This window comes from Fukomys damarensis, unplaced genomic scaffold (genome assembly GCF_012274545.1).
Source record: "Fukomys damarensis isolate Sample0158 unplaced genomic scaffold, DMR_v1.0_HiC HiC_scaffold_4, whole genome shotgun sequence".
Classification (NCBI taxonomy): Eukaryota; Metazoa; Chordata; class Mammalia; order Rodentia; family Bathyergidae; genus Fukomys; species Fukomys damarensis.
The window spans coordinates 24259799-24279928 of record NW_022900916.1 but is presented as its reverse complement, the minus strand read 5'-3'; the positions used below and the strand labels follow the sequence as shown (position 1 = coordinate 24279928).

General features: G+C 40.6%; 1 protein-coding gene across 2 annotated transcripts in view; it reads left to right on the top strand.

Annotated features, from left to right (window-relative positions):
* The first annotated feature begins 251 nt into the window (after positions 1–251).
* Positions 252–20130, top strand: part of Rapgef5 (Rap guanine nucleotide exchange factor 5) — a 187236-nt gene continuing 167357 nt past the window's right edge. Inside the window, exons 1-5 of one of the 2 annotated variants that reach the window (XM_010641103.2) lie at positions 252–296; positions 2082–2188; positions 7119–7174; positions 8677–8845; positions 19550–19616. In XM_010641103.2, coding sequence (XP_010639405.1) covers positions 2136–2188; positions 7119–7174; positions 8677–8845; positions 19550–19616 — 345 coding nt within the window. In that variant the 5' untranslated portion in view covers positions 252–296; positions 2082–2135. Of the gene's footprint in view, positions 297–2081; positions 2189–7052; positions 7175–8676; positions 8846–19549; positions 19617–20130 lie in introns of both variants that reach the window. The other variant, XM_010641104.2, reaches the window with a different exon arrangement.

Sequence of the window (20130 nt, the reverse complement as noted above, 5' to 3'; positions counted from 1 at the left end):
GGCGTTGTGTTTTCATTGGTTGCACTCTCTAGATTGTGAGCTGTTCAAGGCGAATCCCCTGTCCTGCTGCATGAATGTCGGCCAGTTGTGCTGAGTGAGGAGGAGGCTAATGTGAACAGCCCACGGCCTGACCCTCAGTTTTCAGCGTGGGTGCTTCTGGGTCTGCTGCTGGTGCCTGTGTTTGCTCTTTGGAACAGAGGTTTCTGTTTGATTCTAATTTCCTTTTTTTTTTTTTTTTTTAATAGACTCTATCAAGAAGAATTTCCAATCCATACCTTGAACATGCTTCTTCCCAGGTATGATTTTCTCTCTCTCACACACACATATATATTTGGGTGGGGGTGGTCTGTCTCTAACAAATCCTGTACAGAATTCTCAAACTATAGCTGTTCCCTCTGCTCCTGACCTTATGGGCTTCATAGAAGTGCTGCAATGTCACCTGCCAGAGATGACACGACCAAGATGTTTGATTTGTTTTGATCGTGTATCATCATTCAATTTATTCACAAGATATGAAAAATATATATTTTCCCATTTCCCACATCCTTTACATGAGTGTATTGTCAGTATAGCAGAGTGAATATGTAATATGTTACTCATTTTCCTTCTTGATAGAAACACCACATTTTACAAAGGGCAGCTAGCTTACACTAAAAACTTTGTGTCAGAGGAGATGTATATTTAGAGTTGTCTGTTAGAGGACTATGCCCTGTGTGCTCACTGATGAGAATGCATGAATATCTACACTGGTTTGGAGTTAAAAGATTAGTCACCAGACATTTGCCTTCTTTAGGATAACAGGAGACTGAGATTTCTGAAGGCAAGGAGTGTCTTACGATGTTCCCCACTGTATCCCCTGCATCCGGAAAAGCTCTGGCACATGGCAACTGCTCAGCAAATGCCTCCTGAATGACTGAGTGATCTTGAAGGATTTTAGGACTTGTCAGGTGCTAGCTGACTCACACCTCTTCCCTTGTAATACTTTCTGTCATCTGGCTTTTTCAACCTCTGATTAAAAAAACAAACAAAAAAAAGGTTTTAGTGTGCTAAAAATAAATCATTTTCTGCCCTTTTCACTTTCTCCTCATGTCGTAGTTAGGTGACAACATCAGGGCAATTAAAAAAGTATAAAGATGGGGTTGACGTATTGCCTGTCAAATCATAATATATTATCAGTGTGTTTGCTCTGAGTAAAGAACTGCAGAAGTAGCCCAGTGGTAGAGCACTTGCCTAGCATGCAGGAGGCTCTGGGTTCAAACCCCGGCACTGCAAAACAAATCAAAACAATCCAATGTATATTAATTTTACAAGTGTTTATCTTTTGAAGGCTTTGCGTTTTCATGTAGCCTCCCTCACTTATGCGACATCATTGTGCTTTGGAAGGAGATGCAATTAGGAGGTAGTTTTACACAGCGGGAGCTAGATTTCTTTAGAACTAAAGAGCATATTACTTCATCCTCCAAGAATCAAGAAACTCATATGGGAGAATTAGAAGATTATGAAAAAAAGAAGTTTAATGAAATTTTTATCTGATAGATGAAATAGTAAAATACTATCAATGAAACTAAATGGCTTGGAATTAACTACAAGCTCGGTGGTTAAGTGAAGCTTTAGAGCAAATCAGCCTGCTGTCACTTGTGTCATGGTTCAAGATGTTCACCAAAGAGGGAAAATTTTATTTTCACATTTCCCAAGACCTTTATATGAATGCATTATCAATATGGCAGATTACTATATGATATAAATACACTCTTCAACTTGCTGCAGCAATAGAAACACTATATTTTTTTAAATAGTCAATATTCTACATTGAAAACTTTGTGTTTTAAAAGATGATTTATAATTATAGTTAAGTCAGGCACTTTAGCATTTGGAAAACAATTATTACAGCTTAATAGCATAAGTGTACCAGTACCAAAATAAAATAAGGTAATTATAGGTCTGTAGTTACATGGGCTAAAATGCACCTCAAGCTTAGGGATTTGGTAATGGTTTATTGCATATAGCGTGGCATCAGGAGCTCACAAATTATCATGTTATTGTTCTGCATTTATAGTTGCATGTCTGTCTCTTCTGTTTAGATTTACGGAGAGAATTCTTCTTGTGCAGGAAGAGCGTTGAGGAATATTATTATCATGCAGGCAGCCGACCTGGTAAAGGACAGAGTGAACCTTAAGGGGTTTTACAGGTAACCCGGTTTCCTAACACCTTGTCAAAAAATCCTCCTTCGGGGGAAAAGAAAAAAAGATTGTGTTAGCATTGTGATCTTGAGCGGAGAGAAGACCATCGTGGCACTGGCAGTGGAAGGGGCTGGTGTGTCTGTTGGGGATTCTGGTAGTGACTTTTCTTTTGTTAAATTTCACACTTGTTAGGCTTCTGGTTCTGAAAGTAGGGTGTGGAATCCACAACCACAAGTATAGTTTCTGCTATGCTTCCCTAGAGATATGATATTTTATAATAGTATTTTCCTGGGTATGGGCTGCACTGGCAACTTCAGGAACTATAGATCCTCTCTTTAGAGAATTTACAAAGGCTTTGTGAGGATATTTAGGTGCTTGGACAGGAGAACTACCCAAGACCTCCAGGAGAGAGGGAACCACCTTGGGTGCACTGCAGAGTGGGGAGAGGCAGGTTGGCAGAGGACAACAGTTGGCTGCCTGTGATAGTGAAGAAAGCAGAGGTGTATTACAGTAAATTCCTGTGTTCCTGGCCGTTTTACAGCATAGCTGGGCTTAGCATAGCTAAGTGTGATCACTTAGAAAGTCTGAAGCACTGTTTCATGTTATGGAATAGCTTAATTAAAAACAAGGCTGGGCGTGGTGGCTCACACCTGTGATCCCAGCACTCAAGAGGCAGAGGCAGGAGGATTGCCATGAGTTTGAGGCCTGCTGGGCTATGTAGTAAGTTTAAGGCCAGTTTGAACTACACAACAAGACTCTGTCCCAAAAAAAGTGAACTATCAGCTTTTGATTTTGCCAAGATATAAAGCTACACTAAAAAATTACAAAAGAAAAACATTATCATTCATTTTCACTCTTCTTTCTTAAAGAAATACCACTGTAGTACCATAATGAGTAGGACAAGTATTCAGAATAAATGACACCAAAAATTTGGAAGTAGTCTCTAAATAAAGGCTATTCAAGATAAATAAATTTAGCTTTATGAAAATTTTACTGTAATATTTCTTTTTGTCCATTGACCACAGATGAAAAATTTTTCATTATGGCATGGTTTCGGGGGATAATGATTCCCAGATTTTCAGAGTAAGAAGACCAGTTATGCCTTTTGTATTAAGGCATAATTAGTATTCAACAAACTACAAAAATCTTAAGTGTATATAGCTTGATGAATTTCTTTGCATAATACACCTTTTTCATCATTATCACCATTACCATGACATAGAGAATTTTCATGTCCCAGAAATTTCTTTCATACCTCTTAGCAGTTAGTAACATCATTTGTAAGTGAGTATTTTTTTAACATCAAAAGCTTGGCAGAATTTTTATTCTTTCTCTGTTTTTTTGTTTGTTTTTGTACCAAGGATCGAACTTGGGACCTGGCGCTTTTCAGGCAGGTGGAATTTGTATTCTTAAGAGCCATTAATTAAGCAAATACAAAATGTGGGGAAGAACCAAAATGAATTAGGACTTTAAAATCTTATATTTAATTAATTAACCACACAAGCCTTTTCTTAAGTTTTAAAAAAATATGTTGTGGCCTGGACCTTATCAGTCTGTCTACAGACAGTGCTTTGGTGCATTTGGACTCCAAGAACCTATTGAAAAATCTCCATTACCCACTTTGCCTCCCACCAGGGATTCACAGCCCTGGTCTGAGGATGAGGACAGAGCCCAGGCTGAGCAGACACAGCAGGGAGGAGGAGGGGATCTACTTCAGTGAGAGTCTCTTCCTTTTCTTTTCTTAAAATAGATGGCAGTATCAACTGTAGACACATCTGAATTTTTTTTAAACTAGAATTATACTTGTAAGTCTTTGAGCTTATAGGATTCGTTTTAGTCACTACATAAGGCTGTTGTAAGCTCCATCATCTTTAGTTTTTTGTTTATTTGTTTATTGTAGTCTCTGGTGAGATGTATGTTGATCAGGTGTGTGGGAAAAGGACCATCTGAGATCAAAGTCAGAACATATTTAGGATTTAGTGGGAGCAAAGTGGGGAGAGTGTATGTTTTTCCATGATTAGGACAGAACTTCTTTTCTAATCTGGGTCTGTATACCCCGGGAGAATTCCCTTTTAAAGCTGAAAACTTTTCATTTGGTGCTGGAGGAAGTCACACTGGCTTCTGAGACTTCACTTTTGCACAGAGAAGACACTAAATACCACCATCTCATTAATGTTTAATGCTAGCATCTGCATTACCTTGAATTAATTGCTAAAATTATAATGGATAATGGAAGACAGGAAGCGGCCAAGAATAAACACATTTTCCACTCCAAAGGTGGGTGAAATTTAGATTTTGTTATAGCAATCGGTGGGCTTTGCAGCTCATCACCTCCAAATCACAATGTGCCTCCCTGGTATTGCAATGTTGTAGTTAGATCTGCATGTACTTAGAACAGTTTCCAGGTTGAGTATAGACTGAAAATAAACTGTAGATAAGAACTGCTGTTGGTATTGAAATTGCCCTGTTCCATCCAACTCTTTCCTTCCTCACTGCTCATCCCTTGTTAGGTGGATGTAGATATTTTAACTGGATTGTTACATATCTGGTCAGCAAGTCCAGGGACCAGGAATTTAATGTTTGCTTTGGTGAAATTCATGCTAATGTTTCTCATTACACTGTTTCCCCCGGTGCAGATGGAAGGTTGAAAGTGATTTAAAACAACTGATAAAATTAGGGAGGGATGGAAAGGGATCAGGTACAACTGAAAGAGTAGCTCATCCTGTTATCCGTTAAGGTTGTCGGGGCAATACTGTGTACTAGCATATTGGTTCAAAGTCCTGACCCCTTAAAATAGGGTGTGCCCTTCCCAGTGACAAAGGAGAGCCGGAAGATTGGGACTTTGTGGTCCGCAGTATCACCTGGGGAATCTCAGGTCTCACACAGCCTTGCTGTATCAGTCTGTATTTTATCAAGACCCCAGGGTGACTCTTAATGATTTTTGAGAATCTCTGATCTATGAAATTTCTTGCCCATCGCCCTTGTACAAACAAGCAGATGTATCTACCTAGCCACCCTCTGCAGCTTCGTAATTTGGTTTGTTTAGTAAACTTTATATCGCATGCTTTCATATTTCAGGTGATATCAGGCACTGAGCAGGTTAGGAGTGGCATTGTCTTAAGAGTATGAATTAAGTTGATACAGAATTTAATCTGTGGAATAAAATTGCTTTCAAAGCCTAAAAATGCTGCCTAATTGAGAGAAGTTGAGGAATCAGTTAATTAACACTTTGAACCTTCAGTGTGAAAGGTGTCTTATAGAATGGGAAGTTAATATTGATTGGTTTAATTGTCTGTTTTGTTGCCATCTGTTTTCTTATTTTGTTTTAAAACATTTATATATTTGACTGTTACTGTCTTTATTTTCTAAATGCTAACCTCCAGGTGAATACATCTAACATTGGCTTAATTGCCTAAAAGCATCTTTCAAATAGTGGTATTTTACCAGAAAAAATGCTATATCAAAACTAGAATATTTGATCAAATATCTCAACAGAAAGATCCAATATCATATTTTTCTCACCCCAGAAAATGTAGCTCCTCATGGCAATTCTTCATATTATTTATTACTGTTTAAGTACTAAGTATTTATTCTTGTGCCAATCACAAGAGATAGAAATACTGACATCTTTCAATACTATCGAATAAAAATTGCCATTACATGATTCATCAGTCTTTTAACACTTTAGTGATCTTTTCTCATAAGAAACGGTAGAATACAATGACATTTCTGCAAAGGAAAAAATAGACTTGAGAAAGCTTTGTTTTATTTTTCCCTTGAAGCTAACACAGATGGGAAAGTAGGTACTAAGATACTGCTTGCAGTACCCAGACTGGGATTATAGTTGTATATTTTAAGACAGATTACAGAGGTGACCTGTGTGTGTGTGTGTGTGTGTGTGTGTGTGTGAGAGAGAGAGAGAGAGAGAGAGTTTTAGTAGGATCCAACATACAGATCTGGATTTTATGGATTTATGATGTTTAACTAGTTTGACTTAGATTATGTTAAAAAGATGAACAATCAAAGTTATTGTTTTTTGAGACAAATTTTAGGATTTAATCTTTGAAGATTGGTAAACAAAACTTCGTATTGTTTTGAATGGTCCCAGATTTTTTCTTTTTTCTGTGTGTGTGTGTGTGTGTGTGTGTGTGTGTGTGTGTGTGTGTTGAAATAAGCAGTATTGATTTGTTTGGTAAATTTTATATCATATGCTTTCATATTTCAGGTGATATCAGGCACCTATGTAGTTCAGGCTGGCCTTAAACTCACTATGTAGTTCAGATTGGCCTTGAACTTGCAGCAATCCTCCTGCCTCAGCCTTCCAAGTGCTGGGATTACAGGAGTGCACCACCACACCTGGCAAATGGTCCCAGTTTTGTCTAATCTTCTTAGAAGGAACTAGATAAAAATCTATAGATGGTTGAACCAAAATTTATCACCATCAACTTGATGTATGTGGCTTACCAAGGCACATCAGTGCCTTATATAAAGGGCTGATAAATTTATTCCTTCATTCCTTCAAACAAATTAAATTTTGAGAACTCACTGTGGGACCTGGATTGTTCTAACTGTTGGGGATGATAGTTTTATATAGTTCTTGTTTTCCTAAAAATTATTTTCTAGTGGTATAAGCAGATAGTGTTCATTTGGATAGATACATGAGTACTTACCTATTAGGTGCTGAGAATTTGATTCTTAATTTTCCCCAAGAAAGTGATAGTAAAGCATTAATTTGAAAGGCAAATGAGAAGTTATGGTTTATTCTTGAGCTCATTCAAATATACAAGCCCATGAAAGGGGTGAGATATAATATCAAGTTTTTGGCAAATGTAACAGCAGATTCTTACTGGCCATGGCTTTGTTTTTGTCCAGGAAAAGCTGCGTTGGGTCAGAACTGGTCGACTGGCTTCTAGAGCATTGTCCTTTTGTCCCATGCAGAGCTATGGCCATAGGGGTCTGGCAGCTCCTATTGGACATGGGGATCATGTCATCAGGTTGGTATTGTGTGTTGTAAACATAAAGCATCATTATTTTATTAAGCTATTATGCCAAAATACACTTGGTTTTCTAGAGGATACTGCAAACAAGATGGAAATTGTTTTTGAAGGTGTTTCTCATGTTCTAAGTAAAAATGACAGGTCATCTCTGGAGTCACTTATTTCTTCTACATTTTGAAAAAATAATTAGGTACTTATGGATGTATAGACTAAAACCTTTAGAAGTCTTTCCTTCATCATACCTTCCTTCTCTACTCAAAATGTGCTCTGAATTTTTTTTTAATTAGTGACACCCATAGTTGCCCGCAATGTGCATTTATCTTCCTGTACTTGAAGTAATCATCAGAAACTATTTTTATGAGTGGGATGTGTGTACCATTTAAATTGAATCAGTAATCATGAACACTTAGAGATGTGACCTATGAAAGTTAGCTGTTTAAACGGGGCAGAAAATAGATGTTAACTAGGAACTAAAATAGACGGCAATATCTCTTTCCTTAGCTGAGCCCAGGGAATTGGAGGATTAGAAGCCAAGCAATCTGGTTTCTTTATTTAGCTCAATCTTTCAGGTGCTGATTGCTTATGGAGAAACCCTTTTTCCTATCAGTCATGAATATTGAGGACATAACCCTGCTGCCGTGGTGCGAGAATGGTACAGACAAGGGTGTTGCCGTGATTTTCTTAGGCAGATACCTGGCTTCTCGTACTCTTATTTAGAAAATTGGTTCGCTACTTTTCAGGAGTGGAGATATTATTAGTTTATTTACTAGGTTCAGGCTTTTGGTTAACAAAATGTTTTATGCTAATGCTATTTGGGAAAAAAATCTTCACCTTTTGATTCCTTTGAAATGGGGTTTTCGAACCTTGTCAGTACTGACATTTTGGATGGGACAATTCCTTATTGCAGGGAATTGTCCTGTACATTATAGGATTTTTAATAGCACCCCTTTCTTCTCCTTCTGAATGTCAGTGTGATCTCACACACACACACACACACACACACACACACACACACACACACACACATACGTATGTACGTTAGGCCTCTGGATGTCACCAGCTATGCCCTCAAGGGGGCACAATCACCCTCAGTTGAGAACCACTAATCTTGCTGACCTTGCATCATGTTATATTTGTATATCACTAAAGAAATTAAATATATTAGTTTGCTTTGAGACACTATAAAACATTTTTGCCATCTTCTTTGAATTGACATTGATTTCATTGGCATTTATCTGGCAGCAGGAAAATTATAAAATATGTGTGAATATGCTGGCCAAATCTTCAAGTAATAAGAGTAGACTAGCCAGTAAAATACTTTCAAATTCAATGAGATTGTAAACATAAGTAAGGTTAGGATGTGTGATTATTCTCTTACTTATGACTTCACCTTCATAATTATTAGGGCTTTCAATGTGTTATTTAATTTATGACTCTCTGATATAGTAATATCAGATAAGTAATCCATACCTTTTTTGCTGTTCGTTTGTTTCAAACAGTGGACCAACACCTCTACTTTCAAGATAATTACGTTTTCTATCAGTTTTCATCTGATGAATGTAGCTACTTGTATTGTGAATTTGAAAGAGAAGAAGAATGGCAAAATGGTGTCAAACTTCTGCTACAGCTTGTGCCTCTCATTCCTGCCAGAGCTGGCATCTGTGAACTGTAAGTAGACGCTGTCTGCAGTGTGAGATTATTCTCACTTGGAGAAGATGTCTTGTGTCAAGTGACTGTGTTCAGCTACCTTGTTCAAGAGGTAGATGGGCTGTTTCCATTTCTCACACGCAAGTTCAGAAAGGTAAAATAAATAGCTGAAGATTAAATACAGCTCCTAAATGGCCGAACGGGTGCACAAATCCCAGACATCCGTGTCTCACCAGCTGCACCACGCTCCTTCTAATTTTCCATTGCTGTATGAGTAGATGATCTAAATTAGGGGTGAACATATGAATGGGCTTAAGCTGGAATGAAATAATCACTCACGTCTTATCCACTATCCAAGTCGTGACTGTGCTCAGCAAGAGCTCAACAGGCCTTTCTGAAAATAATTTAGAGGCAACATTTGGCAAATTAAAACATGTGAATCATTATCACATGAAGATATTGAATCACTATATGATTAAAATTAAAATTGGAGGAGGCCCCTCTGAAGAAGTCTCATGCACCTGAGACCTGTCTGTTCTCCCAGAAGACTGCATTGTAAGCGCCACACTTCCCTCTGGCGTGACCTCTGCGGGTGGCCCTGTGGAATTGTTTTGAGTCATTTTAGATGACACACTGCCGTTGCGTATTCGCTTTCCAATACTGAGTTGTAGTTTTCGAAGAAATGAATTTGGAGGTAGTGTGAGAGGAAGGAATGCGTCTTATAAAATGTTGTGGCGAAGGCCATCATTGACCTGTGATGAGGAGGAGTTTTAAGCGTGGTGTTAAAAATCTGATGGGCAGTTAAGGGAATTACCAAAGAGAGTTTATGAGCTCACCGGATTTCAATGTGGATCTTGTCTTTATTCAATGAACCTGAAAGACGAGGTTCCCATTGAAGGGTGAGAGGAAGAGCTCGCCATTGTGGCTCCACATCTGGTGGCTGCTATTTACATTCCTCCGCGGAGCCCACATCTTCATGAGCTTCTTTGCAGATGAAGGTTGAACACTTCTGCTTCGTCGTCAGGGCAGGACCAGAGGCCTCCTTACAGGCAGCTGACTTTCTGTTTTCTTCTGTCTTTTTCCATGGCTCTTGTCTACTGCCTCATCTGGATTCATAAGCAAAACCTGAAAGCCTACAGAATGAATGTGTTGTGGTTTATCTAGAAATAATACAGAAAATATTGCTGTTATTTTTGGTGAAGAAAATTTTGTATAGTTTATTTCAATCCAAATAAAATGTGAATTTTGTTTTTAAAAAATTAGAGGAGGCCTGGGAACAGGTCTTGAGTCATCATAAGGAGATTCTGAATGCCTTTATTTATTGATGATGATAGTATGACAAGTTTATTTCTGAAATATTAGTTAAAGATCAAATTTCAGTTGAAAACTTTTATGTAGGTAGAACATCTCAGATTTCAGACTGCTTTCCCATGTTGTTGACTCTTTCAGTCGTGTGATCTTAGCAGGTCAAATAGAATTGTCCTTGTTTCTTAGGTAAAAAAAGTTCAGAAATAAACACTGTGTAACCATAACAGAAATGAATTACTCTTAAAGTGATGATGTTGAATAGTTAATGAAGTTGACTATATTATCTATTTTTATCAAAGAAGTTTTAGAATATTTATGAGACGCTGTATTAATAGAAAGATTGATTGCACAGAATATATTTTATGTCAGGTACTGTGCTAAATAAATGCCTTATTTCACTTTCTATTATTATCCCATTTTGCAAGTGAGGAAACTGAGGGACAGGGTCAGGTAACCTGTTTGGGGTCACACAAGTAGCAAGCAGAGTCTGAGTTGTCTGAATCCATATCTGTCTAGTTCTGACACCTCTGCTTTTATCATCTGCTGTGGTGTGCTCTCACAAGTTATGGAGGTCATTCCAGTATCTCCTTCTGAGAAATGATAAACAGAAGCTGTAAAAGTGTTAGGCCGAGTTGTGAAATTGTTATGGATTTCCCACAACCACTGTTTACAGAGGGGCTTGCAGTGGTGAAACAGAATCCAAATGTTATTCATTTAGGCTGAGTATGGGAAATGTTCTTCATTGTAATATGCTGTTAGTACAGGTCAGAAATGTCCTAAGAAATGTCAAGGAGCATTGCAGGGAACTCTAACGAGCCTCCTAAGAAGGAGTGGCATGCCCTAAACCACAGTGGCTGTAACTGGCTTTGACTAAAGGACTGGCATTCTCCAGAAGCTCTTCTCGCCCATTTCCGGTCCTGCACACAGATGGGTGTGTGTGCATCCTACACAAACACCTCGACCAACAGGGTCAGGAGGGCAGTGGAAATAACCTTGCGAACAGTCACGATTCAGCCTTACCTCCCTTCCTTCACTCAGAAGCAAATTGGAATGCCGGTGGGTGAGTTGACCTTATAAGGGAAACCCTTAACTACTTTTTTCTGAAAATGAAAACAGTTTTTCAAATTTGAGTCCTAATATTAATTGTAGATTTCTTGCAGTGCTTTGTCACACCAATCACTATAAATACACAAGTCATGCTCTGTAGTTGCAACTCACTATAGTATGCTGTGTTTACCAGCAACATTTTTTCCTCTTGTGTGAACATGTGCTCTTGTGAGTGATCACTGACTCCCACAGATAAGCGGTCACTGGGGACTGAGGAACCTGTCTATCCCTTACTGTGAGCACTAAATATAAAACAAACAATTACTGACCCATCACAAGTCTCTGCTGGAGAGAGAGGAATGTCTTGCATTTCCTACACTAGAATTACAAGCCAGGTTAAGCTCTTCTAGAACGTTCCTGCCCAAATTTTGGAAAGAGAAGCTTTGAGTTATCCAGGCTAACAATAAACTATGCTCAGAGAAAAGATGCCCAGAGACACTGTCCTCTCTCACTTGCACTGTCACAGCCCTTTCCGAGTTCCATGCGTGTGTTCCCGTCAGAATCCTGCTCTAACCTGGCAGTCTCTGCTCTTTCAGCCTCCAGCTCATGCTAATTATTCTCTCCTGGGATGCTCTTCTTCTCTCCTCTGCTGCCGTTGCTGCCACCTTATTCCTCCTCCTCCTTTCTCCTCCCTTTTCTCCTTCTTCGCCCTCCCCTGTTCTTTTTTAAAATCTTGCTAGTTAAATTCTACCCAACCCTCAAGGGGGAGCCCAAATCCTACCTTGTGTCTGGTCTGAGTCGCTCTTGCTTTTGGTAATTTGCTGCTCTTTCAGTTTTTTGTTTGTTTTTTAAATCCATCATTCTATGTCCTCAGCTATGTGCTGTTTCATTTTTATTTATTCTAGTGAAATGCCCTCTGATGTCCTTTTGATTCTTTTATTGTCCACTTATGAGATGAGAGCCCCATTCTCTGGGCTTTTTAACAACCTTTTTTGGTATTTGAAAGCTTTTACAGTTTACCTATGCAGTTCCATATTAGATCCTTCTAATTTTCCATCTCCTCTATAAGTGTCTTTAAAATAATGGAAGATAACTGCTTAATGTTTCTGTAAACAAAATTCTGTTCTGTACAAATTACTGAAAACAAAAATATAATGCAGATTTGTTCATTTTAAAAGGAACTTTTAAAGCCGGGAGGGGAATGAAGCTCCTACTAATTTTGTTTTTTGTTTTGGGTGGGAAAGGGGAGGGAACTGGTGAAGAATGAAGAAGTAACAGCATAGAGATAACAACATAGAGAAAAGTAGCCTGATGTTTCCCACAGGACTAGTAAGATGTTTCTCCCGGTCACTGCGTCGCTTGAGTATTTAGGCTGTGGGAAGCTGGACCTTGGGGCTCAGCTGTCATTACGCAGCCCCCAGCCGGCCAGGGCTGGAGATGGCTCTGACAGGCAGTCTATGAACCTCGGGTCCATGTAACTCTATCCTTCCTGTTATGGGGTGCTTGACGCGTCGTTATTGAAAGGCTAAGAGAGAATTACTAAACTTTAACTTGGGCAACACTCAGATGCTTAGAGAAAAGTGTAGCTTTTTTGTCTTTTGCTAGGGATCTGGTGTTTGTTATCTGAGTCTCCATCCTGTTGGGCAGCCAGAGAAAAGGAAAAGAAATCTCACAATCTTAGTCTAACTCAGTAAAATTATTGTAATATCATACTCTTTAAAGCCCCCTGTAAGCTGCTTAGCATGTTTTTGAGCCCAGTTTTTCTGGATTTCTCTCTGCTCCCTGACTGTGTAGCCTCTGGGTGCATGGTGAGTGCTGGGGCTCCTTGGACTTGACCAGGAAGGCCTGGAAGGGAGCCTCTGGTGCCAGAGGGGACACTTTATGTACTGGAAGCACCCTTGTCATGACTACAGTGGCCGAATGCAGTGGCCGATTTTCAGCCTTGTTATGGTTTAGATGGAGAATGCCCCCCGCAGGCCTCACTTGTTCCTGGCAGTGCTTTTAGAAGGTGGCTGAATCCTGGGGTTGCTGAAGTTGGAGCTGGAAGTGGCGGGCCACTGAGGGAGTGACCTGGAAGAGTCTACCTCCCTTCCCGCCCCTCCTCTGGCTGCTGAGACACAAGCAGCTCTCTGCATCTTTGTCTCTCTGCCACGCCATTCTGCTTTGGAGCCGGCTGACCACAGACTGAAAGTGCGAGCTAAAACAAACCTCTGCTCCTTCAAGTGGTCTGGTCGGGGATTGTGCCTGAGGGATGAGAAAGCTCTAAGACGTGCTTGTCTCACCTGACGTGTCAACATTATTTGGCACAGCTGCTCTTGCCCTTCCGGCAACAGACGTTCACTTGGTTCCAGAATAGCATCTCTTGTCTTTTTCAGGCTCTTTACTTATCTTTCCTCCTCTTGACTGTGTTAAGCGTGTGTTTCAGTGCTTTGGTAATCCGGGGCCTTGCTATTCCCAGAGAGACTGCACTTCACAGAACCAGTCAGTTCATAGAGCTAGGAAAGAACTGGCCTGTGGGCTCACCTTCTCTGTACCAGGGGTGATGCGAACATACAGTGAAGATTGAAATTTTAAACCTCATTGCAGTACCAGATACATTGTCATTAATCCCCCTTAAAACGCTCCCCCTTCTTTTTTATTTTGCCCCTTCTTTCTAACACACTCATCCCATTCTTGCTAATTTCTGAAGCAGTTCTGAAGTCTTCTTTTATGTCTTTATGAAATATTATAAAAAGTACCGTGCATGCTGCTGCCCAGTGCTATGCAATGGAAAAGCAGGCTTATGAAAAACAGTCAGTGCTAGCCAGATGTGGGGCTCACCCCTATAATCCTAGCACTCAGGGACTGAGGCAAGAGGATCCTTTCAAGGCCAGCCTGAACTACATAGTGAGACCCTGTCTCCAAAACAAAACAGAACAAAAATACATTCACTGTGTCCTCATCCCCCGTCTTCAGGGGATCTGGCATCACTTAATTTCTAGCTCTTCCCCAAAGTCAATGTGACTACAAAAGGTAAACATTTTAAAACCAGCCAGGACCTCAAGACAGCTACAACAACTCAACCAAGACACTCACAAAAGAGGACTCCAGAACTGTTTCAGAAGGTGGCCAGAATGACAGGTTAACTGTGTTTGAAGTGAGGGGTAGCATTTTGAGGAGGATTTATGGCAATGTCTTTTGCTTAATATATGTTAAAAATGTAAACACACACTGTTTTTCTGCTATAGCTCACGTGGACCAGCCAATCCAGAGCCCCCATCCCAACCACTTGTTCTTTTGGGCTTTCACTGTCTGGGACACTTGTCACCTAACCTACCCTGATCATCCCGCACTGTACAACCATGGGCAGCCCCTCTGCTTCGAGGCTCCAATCATCAGCCTGTTCGTCCTGTTTCACTTGTTACTGTAGGAGCCACACACACACAACATGTTCTTGTCCACATTTCCCCTTGTGCCTCTCATGCGGTATTGTGTCCCTGGCTCTTGGGGACTGTGAGTAACAAGCTTTCTCTCTCTTTCTTTCTTTCTTTTTTTTTTTTTTTTGTACCAGGGATTGAACTCAGGTCCTTACGCTTGCAAAGTAGGCGGTGGAACCGCTGAGCTAAATCCTCGACCCACAAACTGTCTTTCTGATGGCACTTGTCTCTGGATCTGTTGATCTCTGATTATGCAGTCTGGCCATTCCTAACTAATAGAACGTATATTTTAAAACACTGACCTCTAAATGTGATGTGTCCTAAGCTCAGTGTTTGGTTTGCTCTGTTTTCTCTACTGTAGCTATGCCCTCTGGATATATCCAGTGAAGGATGTACTTTTTATCAGCTCTCCATGATGGCTTCTAAAATTATGTCCCTGTATCCCCTTTGCATCCTATGTAATATAGCATCACTGCTACCCCCAGTACCTCTGTGCCCTTTGTTTTCCTTAACCTGCCTGGTTTTTCCTTTTCTACCTGACATGTGTAAGCAACATGCGGAATTTATTGAAATCCTCAACTTCTGGAAGGGGCTGGATTCACAGCCTCTGTCCACCCTTTGTACTTTGTACTTCTAACTTTTCCTAGTCACATTCTCATGATACTGAGACAAGAAAAAATAGTATCTGGGTAAAAAGAATATTTTTGGAATATTTGTCAAAAAATTTTTCACAGTGGAACTTGGCCTAAGTTCTGTGTTAGGATCATAGGGGAAGAAGTTTTCCATTTGTCTCTTTAAATTATTTTTATAAAACTGCTTTAAAATCAGCTGTTCTTAATCTTTGTTATTGCTCGTTATCCCCTCACCCAAGGAAGCACTGAGTCCTTCAGAATTTTTGAAATTTCCATTGTTTATAGACAAGGCTTACTCCAGGTGCAAAAACAGATTGCTTATCAGAGTACATCTATATTTAAGAGTAGTACAGGAATTGTAGCAACAGTTGAACTTTTAGGTTTGGCTGTGCAATGGACCCTTGACTTATGGACTTAATCAGTTCCCGAGGGCTGTTTACAACTCCTGTTGGTTGTAAGTCAGTACAGCTGTGATCTGGATGTTTACCTGGGTACACACTATAGATAACAATAGGCAGATGAATCTTCCACTAACCTCATTAGCCCAAGTTGTTCTTATGTCAGGCTGGGCATCTACTGTACTAGCGTTTGAAATACAGCTGTTTAAATATTAATCTTCACATCCTAAAAGTAAATGTGAAAAAAAGTGCCAGTAGTATCTGGTTTTAAGTTTAGATTAGTACATCCCTGTGAACCCTGGACCCTCAATGAAAGCTGTAACATTTACAGTTTACTGGGTAAATTTACTGTCTGCATGACAGTAGCCTTATAATATGAAATCCTGTCTTCGTCTGAGAAGGTGAACAGGTTTTTGTATTCACGATAATCAAGATCTCAAAAAAGTACTCATTCTCAGTCTCCTGCCATCTTTCTTTTTTCTTGAGAATTTGCTTTGGTAAATAAAATAGTCCCCTCCAGAATATTGGTGTTATGGGTAGAAAAAATGGGAAGATGTTGATCAAAGGGTCCAAACTTCTAGTTCTAGGTTGAGCATGTTCGTTCTGGGGATCTAATGCAAGGTGGTGCTAGTCATTGCAGTGTGCACGGAAACCACATCATCACATCGTGCACCTTGAATATGTACAACATGAATTAAATATGAATAAGAGAAAACTTACGCCGACTGTGATAAGGAGTCATTCAAGGCTTTTGAGCAGAGGTAGGACATGCTCTAACTTACATTTTGGCAAGACCACTCTGGCTCCTGGGTTCACTGTGGCTGGGACCACAGTGGTAGTGATTGGGGATGGAGGTGGGATATGGTCAACAGGAGATACTGTAAGGCCTTGAAGGAAGAACCAGCATATTTCAAGACGGCTATAATGCAGGGTATATGATAGGGCTTGGGGCGAGGGTCAAGCGTGACTTCTAACTGGAAAGAGGGAGTTGCCCTCAATGAAGGTGAGGAAGACTTTAGGAAGGGCAAGCCTTTTTGATTTGACATTTTCTTTTGGGGTGAACAGAATGATGATATGTCTAATTTACAGGTTAGAAGAGCAAGAGGAGAGGCCATTTGGTTTTTGCCATCCCTGTATCCTTATGATAGTATCTTTAGACCTTGCAAACATATAAAGACCTCAGTCTCTAGAGAAGAATTCTGAGATCAGCCTTGGACTGTCAGTCAGAGAGGCTTTGGACAGCACTCGTGGAGTTCCTAACATGATATCTGCTGGCACAAACTCTCCATGGGTGCTCCTCCTTGGGAAGGTTTCTTTCTGTCACTGTCACTGCCACTGTCTGGTGATTCCAGCCAGAGCTTCCTTGTTTCACTTCTCTAACCACAGACCCAGAAAAAGCACACCTTTTCTTTTCTCTTTTATTCACTGAACAGCACAATTCCCTTCAGTAATAATGGAAAATATGCAAATATCACTCGATTTTTTTTCTGCCCCATCTGTTTCATTACCTACTTTGATCTGTTAATTGAGAACTTTGTCTTTCCTCTGCTGCACTGATATGTATCTGCATACATAACAATCAGAGTTTATCTGCATTTTGTAAAAATGCATGACATAGACAAATCTGATATTTTGGGGCGTTTTGACAAAGAACTGGGGAGGAGGATAAGGTGCAGAGTGGCTGCGGTGATGACAGCAGGAGAGTGGCCGGATGCCGCCCTCCTTTCTTCCTCCCTTGTTCCCTTGTCAAGCTCTTTGCCCATTCGCCTGTGATCACCAGTCCTGCTCCCCTGAGCTTCCTGGACTCCAAGTGAGATGAACTCGAGGAGTTCAGGGCCTAGACTCTCAGAGAGGGGCGGCAGGGAGGGCGTGAAGGACAGCAGAACTAAGGGAGGGAAGAGAGGATCTGGTGGCTGAGTAGGGTGTGGGCACAGGAAAGGTACTGGGAGATGGTGCGAGAGGCAACGCCGAGACAGAGAGGCAGGAAGAGCCAGTGTGGGTGAGCTTCAGTTCAGGGAGCCGGTGAGAGCCCCATGTGAGACCCCACGGAGCTGCTGGAATTGCTGCCTCTAGCCCCTTAGAAGGCAGGTGGACAAATAGGGCAAGCTTAGGGGGATTCAGAAGCTAGAGAGAGACTCGGGCGTTCTGGGCATCATTCCATAAATCACGGTGACTGAAGTGTTAAAAGTGGGATGTGGCCTCTGGACAGCTCCCGAGAGATCACCACTCTGTCTCCCTCACACACATTCCCTTCAGAAACAGTTTCGCCAGCTCGTGTTTTGTGCTGGAAAAATGATGAAAGACGGTTTTGCTTCTGAACAGGGACTGAATTATTTCTCACTAAAGCAGCAACAGCACAGCCGCTGCTCATGAAATAACCATTACCAGTCGCAGATGCATGAGCTTCCCTTGAAATTTCAAGTTCCTTTCAGCAGCTCTTTGAAAATAGATTCATGACAGAATCATGCTAGCGCAAAATGCCTCACGCCCATTAACCATTTCTGCAGGTGTCTGTGGGGCCTGAGAAATACGAAAAGACATGACCAGCCCGCGCTTCGCTCCAGAGACACACACGCAGCAGAAGCCCTTGTTTGGCACTCTCATCCCTGGCCCGCTCAGCTCTTAATTTCCTGTCAGATCTGTTGAGGCACCTCAGCTGAATCACAGAAGCCTGGTTTGGTGGCTTAGGTTATACAGGGTTTCAAATCTCTTCTCAGCTTGTAAGGAAACCTTCTGTGTAGAGAATCTTAATAATAAAACTTGTTGTTTGAAATGTTCTTTATTATCCAGTTAAATTTTTTAAATATGCTGTTATAACACTCGGTTGCCACTGTTTTTATCAGGCAGATCAGTAGCAGGCATTTGACTTGGCTGGTGCATGAGTAATTGAGGTATTTGACAGCTTGAGCACTGCTCACCTGCACCTCGCAAGTCTCAGGAGGTCAGTGGCTTGTAATTCATTGCTCTGGTTTAAAGGGTGTGACTTTTTTCCTGAAAGAGGGTTTAATAACATTGACAGAAGCAAGAAGCCAATGCCAGAATTGATCCAGCTAGCTTTTCCCTTCTTACAGAGTTGCTGGCCCACTGTCCTCTGAGCAGGGAGCAGCTCTGTGGCCCTGAGAGGCCAGCGTTCCTATCACCAGACTGCGCTCTGACACAGGTCTCTTCTGGGCATTTCCGAGAGTCCTTCCACATCCACCCAGTGTGTCCAGATGGCTGCTTGGGGAAATAGATCTAGGATACAAGTTTAACATTCAATTTGCCAGTTTTTTTTCTTTTGACCAAACCAGGGAAAATAATGTAACTTATAAGATATTTTTAGTAGTAAATTGTATATGTTAGTATATACATTTATGTGGTGAAAATTTTTTCATGAATTAAGTTAAAAATTTACATTTTCCTAAAATTTATCATGCACTGTGACCATACACTGTTACAGCTCATGGGCTGTGGTCTTTTGATAAAGGAGGTTCCTCTGACTTTTGTATTCTTCATAGTTCTCACTATGTTAGTAGGGCTGAAATACACCATTTCACAGTCAATTGGTTTGGGCTGACTAAAACTTAAGTTTAGTGCAAAATTCACATTTTGTGTTTTCCAATCTTAGACTTGCTTTAGAATTCTCCTCTACTTGTGGGCAGGCCCGTATCTGTAGGTCGGGTGTGTGGGGCTGACTGTGAGGTATCATTTAGAGACAGCTTGGTCTCAGATCCCACTGGTGCACTGCAGAGGTTCTTGCTACTTATTCTGAAGGAATGGTTAGTTGTCTTGCAACAAGATTTGTTTCTCCGGCATTACTGATGTTCGTTACTTGCATACTTTTACTCATAATGACAATGTCAGTTTTTTGCCCGTTATTCCTCATAACTTGGTAGGTAAATCAGAGCAACCAAAGATGAGTAATTTGTTCTTTGTTTTTCAAAGGTCTCATCAGAAAATTGAAGATTCTGAAGAAAGCAGTGATGAAATCCTTGCTCGTCTAACATCTGCGGTAAGGCCGTGTAATTTCTCTGCCTAGAAGTGTGGAGATAATCAGACTGGGTCTCCGAAGGGAGGCAGTTCTGTGGTGGTGTGAAGAGAGAGATTTCCCCTCTGGCTGCTCGTCATTGTAGCAGGCCCAAGATGAGGTGGAGGGAGACAACAGCTTTGACTTTCTGTGCCCATCTGTGGCCTCACTTGCAGTGGAAAGTTTCCAAAGCCTTTATTGGAGGTGTAGTATCTCATTTTTTCAAATCTATTATTATTTAACCTAGGAAAAATTGTGACCTGCTACACAAAGGATGAAAGACCCTGTTTCATTAGGGAAAAAAAAAAAAATCACTTCAGCCAGTAAAAGGCCAGGACTTTGCTTCTTAATGTACCATAGCATATTATTTTCATTGTGTTTGGTTGTTTGTTTTTGGTATGGGGATCGAACTCAGGACCTTGTGCTTGTGAGGCAGTCAGTGGCACCACTGAGCTAAATCCCCAGCACTTCATTGTGTTTTTTTTTTTTTTTTTTTTTT